Source organism: Emiliania huxleyi (genome assembly GCF_000372725.1).
Source record: "Emiliania huxleyi CCMP1516 unplaced genomic scaffold EMIHUscaffold_101, whole genome shotgun sequence".
Classification (NCBI taxonomy): Eukaryota; Haptophyta; order Isochrysidales; family Noelaerhabdaceae; genus Emiliania; species Emiliania huxleyi.
Window position 1 is genome coordinate 426,236 of NW_005202368.1, and position 13,663 is coordinate 439,898.

Genomic DNA, 13,663 nt, shown 5'->3' on the forward strand with positions numbered 1-13,663 from the left:
ACGCTTACGCTTCACTGCATGAAGCCAACACTGTCGCTCTCGACGCAGAGCATCTCGGTGGTGGTGTCGATGCGGTGGTGGAGGTGGTGGAGGAGGCGGAGGGCGCTGCGGCGGCGCTCCGTGAGGACGCGCAGCGGGCTCTCGCCAGTGCCGCAGACGCAGCGGCTTCAGGTGGCGGCTGCTACGGCAAAAGCCATGCTGAGGCTTGGGCGGAGAGTGCGGCGCTGGAGCAGTGGGCAGACGAGCTCGAAGAGCTCGCCGAGCTCGCGGCAGCGGCGGAAGACGCGGATGGATCAGATCAAGACGAACCGAAGAGCGCCAGGACATCGACAGCGAGCTGTGAGCTACCACTTTCTTCCCGCTACGCTCGTGTTATTGGAGATGTTCAAGATGCAGTTTATCGGGCCGACGATCGGCAGCGAGGAGATATTCCTCGCCTCGCTGCTCATCGTGGGCATTCGTTCAAGATGCTGAGCGACCGCGCGACGGCGACGGCGGCTGCTGCTGCTGCTGCCGCTGCTTCTGCCGCTGCTGCTGCCTCTGTTGCGGTTGCTGCCATAGCTGCTGCGGCCGCACCACCCGGCGAGGCCATCCTCGCGCGCACGGACGCTACAGGCGCGGGCGCGGGGGTGGAGGGTGCGTATGAGGCGGAGATGATGGAGGCGCTCGCCGCGTGCGGCAATTGAGCGCCTCCCTCTCTCTCCGGCTGCGCGCCTGACCGGTGCGGCCTCCGAGTCGGCGTCTAGCGCGCGCGATAAGGTTTTTGCTCGCCTTCCCTGGGACCCCGTGTTGCGTGACTCTGTGCAATTTCGGGCCCGGGGTTGTGCGTTTACGTGAACACAGCGCCATAGGAGGTATTTTCTTCTCAATAACAAGGCTGTGAATGTGTTGTGGTCAAAAAAGCTGTTCGGTTTTTCAAAGCAAGGAGCACGCAACACTCTTGGGGACAAACAGAGCGGCTCGAATGTGCAGTTACTCGAGTCTCTACGGCCGCTATACGCCCCCGACCCCTCACGCGCGCCTCGCACATGGCCTCACACAACACACCGACGACGGTCTATACCTGTACCATACGACCTCGAGGAACACTCGTACACACAAATGTTACCCCTCGAGCGCCCCGATCGCCTCCGTCACCTCGGCAACTAGCCGCGACGCCTCCCCCTCGCTGCGCGGCCCGTCCCTCCTCCACCTCGCCGCGTCGTGGTGCCTCGCCGCGTTCGCCCAGATGCGCAGCGAGTGCAGCTGGCTCCGCAGCTCGGTCGGCAGGCCGCACTCGCGGTGCCAAAAGTTGATGCGCTCCTCGAAGCTGTCGGGCGCCGCCGCAGAGCGCGAGGCGTAGACGGCGTCGAGGCGCGGCATCAGCGTCTTGAATGCGAGCATCATGTTGTCCTGGATGCGCGCCTGCGCGTCGCCGCCCGTGCGCATGCCGCGCACCTGCACCGAGAGCGGCGAAGGCTCGTACCCGGTGGTGCGGGCGGCTGTCGCAGCGGCCTCGTCTCCAAAGGCCGGCGCAGCTTCTTCCACCCCCGCCCCGCCCCGCGCGCCAGACAGCAGCGCCCGGAGCGTCAGCAGCGCCTCGGGCAGTGTGGGCCGCTTGCGCAAGCTATGGTGGCAGAGGCTCTTCTGCCCGTCCCCCGCCTGCGCGAGGTCCTTTACTGCGCGCGCCGCGTCGACTGGCCAGCCCGCAGCCACATCGGCGAGCTTCACTGCGTCGATGTCGGTCCAGTCCTCCTCGAACTCGTCCTCGCACCGGTCGGTGAGCTGCACCTCGGAGCGGCTGGTGAGGCAGACGAGGAGGGTGATGCCGATGGCGTAGCCGTCCGTCTTGCTCGAGTACTCGCCCCCCTTGGTGATGGAGGGGCAGAGGTAGCCCGTGGACATGTAGAGGGCAGTCGAGCGGCAGCGAACAGACGCGTCCGGCCGCTGGTCCTTTGCGAAGCCCGTGTCGGCGAGGACGGCGGTCAGCTTCTCGTCGAGCAGGATGTTGTCTGGCTTGACGTCGCGGTGCACGATGCCCTTCGAGTGGAGGTAGACGAGCGCCTCGGTCGCCTCGCACGCGACACGAACGCGCTGCTGCCACGTCAGCGGCCTCGGCGGCTCCACCATCCCCAGCCGCCGGAGCTGCGCCGCTCGGTCGGGATCCGAGATACGCAGCCGCGCCTCGAGCGAACCGCCGCGCATCAGCGGCGAGAGGAGGCAGACGCCGTCGGGCGAGAGGCAGTAGCCGAGCAGCGGCAGCAAATGCGGGTGGCTCACCGCCTTGAGCAGCTTCACCTCGAGCTCCGCCCGAGACAGGCCGCCCGACTGGCCCGACTTTGCCCGCTTGACGACGAGCGGCAAGTGGCGCAGCTGCGGCGGCGCGGCGAGGGAGAGGTGGAGGTCGGCCGACGCCTCGTAGACGCGGCTGAAGCCGCCGCTGCCAATCAGCTTGCCCTCTGCAAACCCGTCGGTAGCCGCGGTGAGGTCCGACAAGGCTAGCTCGACTGGCCGAGCAACAGCCGCCTCCGCCGCGGCTGGCGCGGCGGCGACAGACAGCTCTCCCAGCTTCGACTCTGCCGCGCTCACCTCCTCGGCCAAGGCAGGCAGCGCGCCCACGTGCGGCCTGGCGGCAGCGATGCCCGCTCGGAGCGCGGAGGGGCTGTCTGCGGTGTCGAGCGACTTGAGCGCGCCCATCGCCGCGCCATGCGCCTTGCGCAACCGCTGGCTGTCCCGCCTCCGCGCCTCCTTGAGCTTGTCGCGAACGCGCCTCGCCTCCGCCAGCACAGCCGGGCTCGCGAGGCTGCTGCACGCCTCCAGCGCGCTCGCCACGCCCTCGTACGAGCCAGCGGCCACGGCCTTCTGCAGCGCCTCGTCCGCCGCAGCGATGGCGGCTGCGTTGGCGGGCGGAGGAGATGGGGCTGGCGGTGGGGTTGGCGGCTGCAAATCGGCGGTAGCGCTGGGGCCAGGCGCCGCGTTGTCTGCCTCGCCGCCGCCGCTCTTCTTCTTCTTCTTCTTGCCCTTCTTGCTCTCCTTGGCGCGCTCCTCCTTCTCCGCCTCCTCCTCCGCCAGCAGCGCCTCGGCATGCCGCGCCGCAGTCGCCTCTGCCGCCGCTCTCACCGCCTCCCTCGCCGCTGCCTCCGCCTCCGCCTCCGCCGCCGCCGCATGCTCCTCGATGACGTGCACGCACTCGGCGCAGCCCTCCTCCTTGGCCAGCTGCAGCGCCGTCTTGCCGTTCTCAGCGCGCGCCGCCGTGTCTGCGCCCGCCGCCGCCGTGTCTCCTCGAGGCCGTGTCCGCGCCGCCGTGTTTGCGCCCGCCCGCAGCAAGCGCCGCACGACGGCGGTGTGGTTGAAGTAGGCGGCGAGCATCAGCGCGGTGCAGCCGTCGCTGTTCTGCAGGTTGAGCTCCGCGCGGAGCTTCAGCAGCAGCTCGACCTCCCGCTCGTTGCCGAAGCTGGCGGCGTGCATCAGCGCGGTGAAGCCGTTGCCGTTCTGCGTGTTGATCTCCGCGCCGCGCCGTATCAGCAAGTCGACCACCCGCTTTTGGCCGCTGCGGGCGGCGGTCATCAGCGCGGTCCAGCCTTTGCTGTCCTGCTGGTTGATCTCCGCGCCGTGCTTCAGCAGCAAGTCGACCACCCGCTCGTGGCCTTCCTGGGCGACGATCATCAGCGCGGTGAAGCCTTCGTTGCTCTGCAGGTTGATCTCCGCGCCGTGCTGCAGCAGCAGCTCGACCACCCGCTCGTGGCCGAAGCTGGCGGCGCTCATCAGCGCGGCGAAGCCTTCGTTGCTCTGCAGGTTGATCTCCGCGCCGTGCTGCAGCAGCAGCTCGGCCAACCGCTCGTGGCCGTTGCCGGCGGCGCCCATCAGCAGCGTGAGGCCGCTAGTCTCGCCTCTCTCGTACGTCGCGTCGGCCCGCCCGCCGCCGTTAAGCCACGCCAGCACCGCCGCCTCCTCGCCTCGCTCAGCCGCTGTCACGACATCATCGAAGACTGCCGCAGCACCGCTCGACGCCCGCTCCGCAGCCAGCGACAGATTGTCCGGCCGCACTCGCACGCTCTCGCCGCCGCCCTCTAGCGCCACCGCGTACCGCCCGCCCTCGAAGCTCCGCGCCTCGCCCCGCTGCCCGTTCAGCTCGGGGCGGGAGGAGAGCCCGCCGAGCACAATGCGCTGGCCAAGGAGCGGCGCGTCCACAGCTGCTGCTGCTGCGCCCAACGAAGCGCCGTCCGCCCCTGCCCGGCCCTCCGCAGCCACGGCTGTCCAAGGCGCCTCCATGGGAGAAGGCTCAGGTTAAACAAACTCTGCCTCGCCGGGCAGAGCAGACGGCAGAACAGACAGACGGCGTCGACCGACTCCCAACTCGAGAAGCTGTGAGCCGCTGTTTTCACATAAACGCACAACTCCGGACCCAAGACGCACAAGCACAGACAGTCGAGAAGGGGGAGAGACAGCAACGACAGTCAGAAGTCAGCGCTGGGTCCCAGGAAGGCGAATGCGATGACGGCCTCTAGTGTGAGCTCTAGCTGTTTTCACGGTGCTCAGACTGCCGGCAAAGTGTGTGTGTGTGTGACTGGTGTGTGTCGTCGTGGTTTTAGGTATATTGTTGGCACAAAAGTCGTGGTTTCGTATCAAGAATACTCACTCACTCACACTGCCGGCAAACCCCGGAAAGTGCGGCAAAAATAAGCGCCTGGGGGAGGACAAGGACGTCGACGTACAGCTGTTTTGTTCGAGTCGTTCGGTGGGTTCGGGAAGGGGGTCGGCGCGATCCTCTGGAAGGCGGCGAACGCGCTGCAGAACAAGCTGACGCGGGCCCAGTACCTCGATGAGGTGACTTGGACCACCAAGAGCTGGCTGGGGCTGCAGAAGCAGCGCATCTCAGTCGTTCTTCACACGGCCATCGCAGAGCAGATTGTGAATGAGCTTGCCTGTGGCGAGGGCGGTCGAGTGCACGGAGCTAAGTGCCTCGCCGTCCTCGCGGGAGTCGCTTAGGCGGCTCCCGTGGTGTACCTGTGTTAGTGCCAGCACTGTGTGCTCTATCCGGCGGTATATTTTTGGGCTATCTCTCCTCAAAAACGATGTCAAGCGCCCGCTCGCAGCCAGCACGCGCCGCGCCCCTGGGCGCTCCCCGCTGCGGCGCGCCGCCCGCGCGCGGGCTGCCCGGGCGAGCGACCGCCACCGCTCGCCCCTCCGCGCCCTCTGCCCGCGCACGGCCGACGCGCAAGCCCGCGGTCGCGCGCGAGCCGTCGCTTTGCGGACGCCACCGTCTACCCGCGCTCGCTCGCGATCGAGTCAGACGACCCTATCTTCCGAGTAGCGGAGGTGTGCTTGCACCCCCTTCCCAAGGCACATGCACTTTGGAGGGAGAAAGTAACCGCGGCGGGGCCCGCAATCTCACATTAGGCACCTCACCCCCAGCAGGCGCGTTCTCGGCGTGCTGCTCCTGCACAGGTTTTGCGGCCGCCCCGAGAGGGGGAGCGGCCGCTCCTCCGCACCATCGGCCCACGGCATCCTGGGCGGCGTCGGCGCCGCCCCAACGGCCGGCTCGGGCGCTTCCCGCCCCGCCTCGGCTACACTTTGTCGCGGCGATCCAGCGGTGCGCCGCCGCACCGCGCGCCTCCCCCGAGCCTCTGTACAGCGCGATGAGCCGCCTCGGCTGCCGCCGTGGTTGCGCCGGCGCCCCTCCCGCACGGCGCGACGCGACCGCAGCCGCGTGCGTGGTCTCACTGACCTCTTCCGCCCGCGCGTCCGCCTCTCAGACCCGCGCCTCCCCTTTACCAGGCGCCACCACCGGCACGGCCGCCGCCGCCCGCGCGGCACCTCCCGCCCCCCCTGGCGATGCTGGCCGCTACCCCGCCGCCGTAGCTACCCTCCCCACCGCTGGTGCACCGCCTCCGCCGCCCCCCTCGGCGCTTCGCCCGCGATTTTGCCGCCTCCTCCTCCACCACCACCCGTCTAAGCTTCCGCCCGCCTTCTCGCCACCGCCGTCCGCGCCACCTCAGCCGCCCTCCCCGGCGCTGCACCGGCGCAGCAGTGCCGTCGGCGCCGCCGCCCGTGCCGCCTCGGCCTCTGCGCCTCCAACCTCGCCGCTTCCGCAGCGGTTCCGCCCTCGGCGCCTCCACCTCTCACCCGCCAGGTCGAACTTCCGCCGACGATGGTGCCACCGCTGCCGCCCCCCCCGCTCGAGCCTCGGCCGCCGCACCCCGCCGTCCGCGCCCCGCCGCCACCCCCTCCGTCACGGCACACGCCGGCACCACCGCGACTACCGCTGGCTCCGCCCTAGACGCCGCCGACCGCTCGCAAGAGCGGCGAGCCCGGGGCCGACACCCCTCTGTTAGGTGACGGTCGACGGCTCCTTTCGAGGCTTTGTGGCCCTTTAAGAGGGCACCAGCAGCTTGGGGGGTGCGCGCTGGATGGCCGGCGCGGTGGAGCAGCGGCGCGGAGCCGGGGGCTCGACGTGCGGCCGTCGGTGGCGCGACACGCGGCCTCCGGTAGCGATTCGCCGCGGCTCCGGCGGTGTGATTTTTGTGCGTTTTCGAAGGCTGTGGGCGGGATAAGGCCGGCTAGACCGGCCCTGGTGTGCCCTAGTGTGTTCCCTTACACCCCTGGCCCGGGCGCAGTAGCGCGGTGCGCGTCCCGAGGGCGTAGGGGCTCAGAAAACAATTGATTGTTTTTTCAGCCCCACTTAGAGCACACAGTGGTGCGCGCCAGTCCCGTGCCCAGTGTCGTGCGAGGGAGTTTTGTTGTAAATTTCTTAGTTGTTTAAATTCTTAGTTGGAATTCACGTGATGCGATGAGTGGCAAGGCCTTGCGTATATGACGCGGCCGCAATCGAAGCCGCCGACGCGGTGCTGTTACTGCGAGTGAGTGAGTGAGTATTCTTGATACGAAACCACGACGACACACACCAGTCGACTCGCATCGCTTCGGTTGCCTCCATGAACGGCGGAGCTATTCTCGCGCCCACACCACACCTGGCTCCAACGTGGACACGCCCATAGCTCTAGGTCTTGCATGGCATCAGAAGCTTTATCTCTGGGCCCCGAAAGGCATCTCTAGTAGCATCGTTACGCATGCCCCCTCCCCCCAGGGCGCATGCGCCTCACGTCTCGCCAGAGCATACGCCCTTGGTGTGCGACGAGACGAGTTTTTCGCCATGCAGCGAGCAGCAAGCCGCCCGCCGCAAACAGCCGGAGGCATCGCCACAGCGCTGTCTGCGCCGCGGTCCCGCACCCGTCGACGAAGCTCCCCCCGCGGAAGGCCGCGCGTGGCCACGCCTTGTCGATCGAGATGAGCGCGCCTGAAGCTCGCCCACCTACTGCCCCCCCCCCACACACACACACTGTGAGAAGCACCTCTCCGTCGTCGTCCTTGGCCACCCCCAACGGGGTGACCCGGACACGGAGGAGCAACTGGACCGCGTCAGCGGTGACGGCTGGGTGGCAGCGAAGGACGGCGATTACGCTGACGCCCTCGCCAAGGGTCACACGGTCATCCTCCTCGTGACCGAGTCGACCGGAGCATTCTCCGCCGACCTCGATCGCGTCCTCCGCCCGCTTGCGAGGACCGCACGCGCCAGTGGGTCCATTGACCACACGCCGTATGGCACCTCTCGCGCGTCCACCCGCTCGCACTACACCTTTCACTCCGCCGCCATCTCCGCCGCCATCGTCACCGCCGACGCCCTCACCATTCAGAACTCGGCCGCCGCCCTCGGCTTCGAGCTCACCCTCGACCCTCGCGATCTCGCCCGGCGCTCGTCGGGTCGGCCGCCATCGCGGTCGGCGCCACCACCTCCTCCCGCCCCCCCCGCAGCCACTGCCGCGCGGCCGCCAATGCGACCGACCCCCCCCCCCCCGCTTCCCCGACCCCTCCCTAAACGCCCCCGACAGCGAAGCCCACGCCGCGCGCGGCACCACCGACTCTACCTCCGACCCCAGGGCCTAGGCGGCCCGCCATGAGATCTAGCCGTGTGTGCTGGCGTCCGGGTCCCAGCGGGTTTTCACGTATGTGTGTCTCGCGCCTTGCGGGGGGGAGCGGAAAGGAGGAACCTCTTCCCAAGAGCACCACTCTTGGAGCGCCGCCACTACCACCCAGAGCGCTGCAAGCAGCGCCGGGCAATGGCGGCTTACCGCCCACCCAGCCCCCCCTTCGGCACACCCCGGCAGCCAATGTGTGACGGCTCGAACCCGCTAAGCCATCCCGCAAGCGGATGTATGTATGTAGACGGAATGGACAAGTCATGCCGCGGTCGGCTGAGCGCTGCATACACATGCAAGAGTGCCCCTGGATGGAGCAGTACCTCACCTCGCCGCTGCCCGAGGATCGTCACGCCCGAGATGTGGCCATCGCCAACGCCGCCGCCGCCCTCACCGCCGCCGAGCATACCCTCAAAACCACCGTCGACCGCGTCCGGGCCGGAGGCGGCACCGACAGCGACATCACAGCGGCCAGAGACGCCCTCGACGCCGCCTACCGAGCCGACGCGGCTGCTCGGCAACCAGTCAACTTCCCAGTCAACTATGGTATTCGAAGAATGGAACCCATCTCGTGTGCCACACAGTCACTTCGTGGCACACCCTGCGACCTGGGAAAATGCGTCAATCAAGTCGGACAAGCGTAACTTCTTCAACCTCACGGGACAGCCCCTGGACGGCTCGTACGCCTCCAGCGTGGGCATCCTCGTGCACGCCGCGTGGCCGGATCGGCACGCCTCCACGCGATCTCGACGTCAATGGGCGGGGCTACTGCGGCTGCGGCGCCTCTTTTTGACAAAGCTCGAGCGGAGCGGCGCGCCACGCGAGAGCCGCGACGGTCGATGCGCAACATGGTCGAGGCCTTCCGAGCCAGGCAACAACATCAACGGACAACGCGCGATCTAGCCCGGCCCTCACACTTACGGGGCTCTTTTAGCTCTTTCACGACCCTGACCGGCCCGTCGATCTACGATCTCTCTCGGCACCTGTGGCTGACCAGTGCGAGTTATTTCCCCTGTTCTCTATGTCGCTTGTCGGTTTTGTCTTACATCTCTCGAAGGAGCACGAAAGGGTACAGGGTTCTATCCCGTCACACGCACACTGTAGATCTACACGAGCCACGGCGTGCACGTCCCGTTGTGCAGGGCCGGGGACTGCTGCGGCTCGTGCGGCGCGCACACGCCGCGGCTGTCCACGGCGCTCGCGTTGATCGCCTGCACGAGGGCGGTCAGCCGGCGCACGAGGCCGGGCTGGGAGGACGCGAGGTTGGTACTCTCCGTGGGGTCGCTCTCCAGGTCGAAGAGCATCACCTGTGCGCAGACCATGGGAGGGCTCCTCGGTCCGACGGAGGCCGCGGCTGCACCCGCGTCCGAGGCGCGCACGGAGTCGACTGTCCACGGCCCTGCCGCCGTCGCGCTGTTGTTGTGGTCCGCGGGGCACGGCGGGCCTAGAACCATGCCTCCAGCGTATAGCGTGGGTTCATTCCCGTGGGTGGTGTGGTAGCGGTCGGCGGGGCACATCCTGTTCATGTGTTGAATTCACAATCATGAGGGCGGGAGGACGGTCTTTATGGGGAGATGCGGGGAGATATGGTGAGATGTTCCGCTTCTAGGATGGCCGGCCTGCGCACCAGATACGGGGAGATACGGGGAGATACGGGGCGATACGGGGCGATACGGGGAGATACGGGGAGAGATACGGGGAGGTATGGGGAGATATGAGGAGATGTGCTGCTTCTAGGACGGCCGGCCCGTGCACCAGAAGCCGTTGCCGATGCTGCGGTGCCGGTTGTCGTCCGCGCCTAGGGTTCGGGTACCGTGGTGGTAGGGGGATGGGTTCGGTACCGTGGTGCTGCGGTGGCGGTTGTCGTCCGCGCCCGGGTCGCCAAGGAGGAGCTTCCACCTCCCCTGCCGCAGGGCGTAGTACGGAGTCGCGTGCTGGTCGCCTAGGGTTCGGGTACCGTGGGGGTAGGGGGATGGGTTCGGTACCGTGGGTGTGGGGGGGGCGAGTCGCGTGCTGGTCGCCGGAGCAGACGAAGCCCGGCGGCCGGTTGCTGTACGGGCTAGCGAGCGGGTCCGCCTGTGGAGATGGTAGTCATACCCATACTTCAAAGAGCCATCCACTCCTTTTGCTACGGGGAGATACGGGGAGATATCGCGCAGCACAGTCTGCCGTGCTCGAGATACGGGGAGATGTGGGGAGATACGGGGAGATACCGGGAGATATCGCGCAGCACAGTCTGCCGTGCTCGAGATACGGGGAGATGTGGGGAGATACGGGGAGATACCGGGAGATATCGCGCAGCACAGTCTGCCGTGCTCGAGATACGGGGAGATGTGGGGAGATACGGGGAGATACCGGGAGATATCGCGCAGCACAGTCTGCCGTGCTCGAGATACGGGGAGATGTGGGGAGATACGGGGAGATACCGGGAGATATCGCGCAGCACAGTCTGCCGTGCTCGAGACACGGGGAGATGTGCGGAGATACGGGGAGATGTGGGGAGGTGTGGGGAGATGTGGGGCCTCGAGCAGCACAGTCTGCCGTGCGCCCGCCCCTCCGCGGGAGAGCATTGGCCACTGCGAGACGCCATCGAGCGCGGAGCCGGCCTGTTCACAGCAGGTGCGGTGTGAAGAGGCGCCGTGGTGTGAGGAGACGCCGCCGAGCGCGGAGCCGGCCGCAGCGAGCTCCCCCGCATCTCCTCCCATCGCGGCGATCAGCGTCGGCAGCACATCGACGGTGTGCACGATCCTAGAAGGTTCCTAGAAGGTTCCTAGAAGGCTCCTAGAAGGTTCCTAGCACATCAACGGTGTGCACGATCCCCGCCGCCGTCGCGCCGCGCTGGCTGCGCGCGATGCCAGCGCCTACCCGCGGCGCGAGAGAGCGGATGGCGCAGGGGGCCTGCCCGCCCACGTGCTCGGAGCGATGGCGGCGCCGGAGACGAAAGCGACGCCCCGCAGTCCCCCCTCCCACGCCGTGCACTTTCCGCCTCGCAGCGGCCAGTTCTGCCCCCCGGTCCACCCGCCGCACGCCGGCGTGGCGGCGCCGTTGTCCTACGTGCTGAATACGCCAACCTCAGGGCGTGAATACGGTATTGTGCAGTGTCTTCAGAGCACCGCGTGAAGACGAGGGAAGCGAATGCAGTGAATACAGCGGAATACGGCCGAGTACAGCTGAATACGTGCCTTCTCGAGCGCTGGTTGGGAGACATGAACACGTATGCTGGTTGGGGAGACATGCACGTGTTCCGCTTCTAGGGCCGTTGTCCGTCTGGAACCAGAGGAGCGTATCGTCGAGGATGCCTGGGGGAAGGTTCCGAGAAGGTTCCGAGAAGGTTCCGAGAAGGTTCGAGACGCTTCGTGGAGGATGCCTAGAAGGTTCCGTAGGTTCCTAGAAGGTTCCTAGAAGGTTCCTAGAGGGTTCCTGCGGTGAGGGAGAGGGAGAGGGAGGGAGGGAGGGAGGGAGAAGGAGGGAGGGAGGGGGGGGGGGGGGAGGGAGGGAGGGGTTTAGGGAGGGAGGGAGGGAGGGAGGGAGGGAGGGAGGGAGAGGGAGAGGGAGAGGGAGAGAGAGAGAGGGAGAGAGAGAGAGAGAGAGAGAGAGAGAGAGAGAGAGAGAGAGAGATGTCGGCAAGGATGCCCTTGCGCCGCAGCGCGCGCGTCACGTTGCCAACGCCCTCGTCCAAGCAAGAGAGCATGCCCGCGAAGAGGTTCCGCGCCTATATTTCTTTTCCGCGCGCGATTTCTTTTTTCCAAGCAAGAGAGCATGCCCGCGAAGAGGTTCCGCGCCTATATTTCTTTTCCGCGCGCGATTTCTTTTTTCCAAGCAAGAGAGCATGCCCGCGAAGAGGTTCCGCGCGTTCGTCCCCTCCACCCTGGCAAACTTGTACGGTGCGACGTACTGCGCCGGCACCTAATTAATAATTAATTAATAATTAATTAAACTTGTACGGCGCGACGTACTGGGCCGGCACCTGCTCCACGTGCGGGGGAGCTCGCCCGAGCGACAGCCGAGAGGAGCCGAGAGGCAGCCGAGAGATGGCCGAGAGATGGCCGAGAGACAGCCGAGAGGCAGCCGAGAGGCAGCCGAGAGGCAGCCGAGAGGAGCCGAGAGGCAGCCGAGAGATGGCCGAGAGATGGCCGAGAGACAGCCGAGAGGGAGCCGAGAGGCAGCCGAGAGGCAGCCGAGAGGCAGCCGAGAGGCAGCCGAGAGGGAGCCGAGAGGAGCGGAGAGGAGCCGAGAGGCAGCCGAGAGGCAGCCGAGAGGAGCCGAGAGGCAGCCGAGAGGCAGCCGAGAGACAGCCGAGAGGCAGCCGAGAGGCAGCCGAGAGGCAGCCGAGAGGCAGCCGAGAGGAGCCGAGAGACAGCCGAGAGGGAGCCGAGAGGAGCCGAGAGACAGCCGAGAGGGAGCCGAGAGGCAGCCGAGAGGCAGCCGAGAGGCAGCCGAGAGGCAGCCGAGAGGCAGCCGAGAGGCAGCCGAGAGGCAGCCGAGAGGCAGCCGAGAGGCAGCCGAGAGGAGCGGAGAGGAGCGGAGAGGAGCCGAGAGCAGCCGAGAGGCAGCCGAGAGGAGCCGAGAGGAGCCGAGAGGAGCCGAGAGGAGCCGAGAGGAGCCGAGAGGAGCCGAGAGGCAGCCGAGAGGAGCCGAGAGGAGCCGAGAGGCAGCCGAGAGGCAGCCGAGAGGCAGCCGAGAGGCAGCCGAGAGGAGCCGAGAGGAGCCGAGAGGAGCGGAGAGGAGCGGAGAGGAGCCGAGAGGAGCCGAGGGGAGCCGGGGTGAGCCGAGGTGAGGTGAGGTGAGGTGAGTTCGGCGCCTGGTCGGGCACATGCACTGCTTGGTACGGGAGGTAGAGGAAGAGCGGCGCGGCCGCGTCGTGCTCGCGGATGATCGACACCGCGCGCCGAGTGAAGAGGTGCGTCGAGTACTCGCCGACCGCCTCCCAAGCGTGTCGCGAGCAGCCGGCGCCGCAGTCTGGTCGCGAATCATCGTGCAAGTCAAACCCTCCGCAGTCGCCCTGATGGGTGTAGTAGTCTTCGTCGCCAGAGTAGTAGCCGAGGTACGAGTCGAAGCCGCGGAACGTGGGCGTGTGCTCCCAGCGGTGGTACCCGAGGTGCCACTTCCCGACCGCGTGGCACTTGCTCCGCGCGTCGACTCGCTTGACAAACTGCGGCAGCAGCGTCTCATCCAGCGGGAGCGACCAGTTGTTTTGACTCGTGAGGACTCCCGACTGGAAGCCATAGCGGATGTTGTAGCGGCCGGTCAGCAGGGCGCCCCGCGTCGGGCTGCATGCGCGCTGCACGTAAAAGTGAGCCAGCTTGACGCCGGCTGACGCGAGCTTGTCAATGTTCGGAGTCGCGATCTGGCTTCCGGCGTAGCCAAGGTCCGCGTAGCCGAGGTCGTCTGCCACCACGAGGACCAGGTGCTTCGCCGGCGGAGACGCGGCGGAGAGGGCGGGAGCGGCCGCAGTGATGAGCATGAAAAAAGAAGAATTTTAACGCGCGAGAGGTAAGAGGCGGACGCCCAAGGGTGGGCGACGGCTAGCGCACCACACCCCTCTCCTCAAAATCCCTGTGTGGTGGCGGCGTGCCGTTCCATCCCTCCCTTGGGTTGTCTGTTTTCTTTCTTTCTTTCTTTAGGTGGATGCACGCGCCAGTTCGCACCTGTGTCGAGCCTGTCTGCTGTGAGAGAGAGTTCTTTTGTTTAAATTCTTTAGGTGGATA

At 66.9% G+C, this 13,663-nt stretch overlaps 2 protein-coding genes across 2 annotated transcripts; both read right to left on the reverse strand.

Annotated features, from left to right (window-relative positions):
* Positions 1-1,758: 1,758 nt before the first annotated feature.
* Positions 1,759-2,676, reverse strand: EMIHUDRAFT_69467 (hypothetical protein; the record flags this gene model as incomplete). Its single annotated transcript, XM_005793428.1, has 1 exon — positions 1,759-2,676. A coding segment is annotated over one exon (918 nt), but the record flags the coding sequence as incomplete, so codon positions are not given.
* A 6,385-nt stretch (positions 2,677-9,061) lies between these two features.
* On the reverse strand, positions 9,062-13,419 carry EMIHUDRAFT_222125 (hypothetical protein; the record flags this gene model as incomplete). Its single annotated transcript, XM_005793429.1, has 8 exons — positions 9,062-9,262; positions 9,335-9,473; positions 9,711-9,753; positions 9,941-10,031; positions 10,490-10,561; positions 10,755-10,797; positions 10,866-11,005; positions 12,769-13,419. The coding sequence occupies 8 exons, from the start codon at positions 13,417-13,419 to the stop codon at positions 9,062-9,064; spliced, it is 1,380 nt and encodes a 459-aa protein (XP_005793486.1).
* Positions 13,420-13,663: the final 244 nt, after the last annotated feature.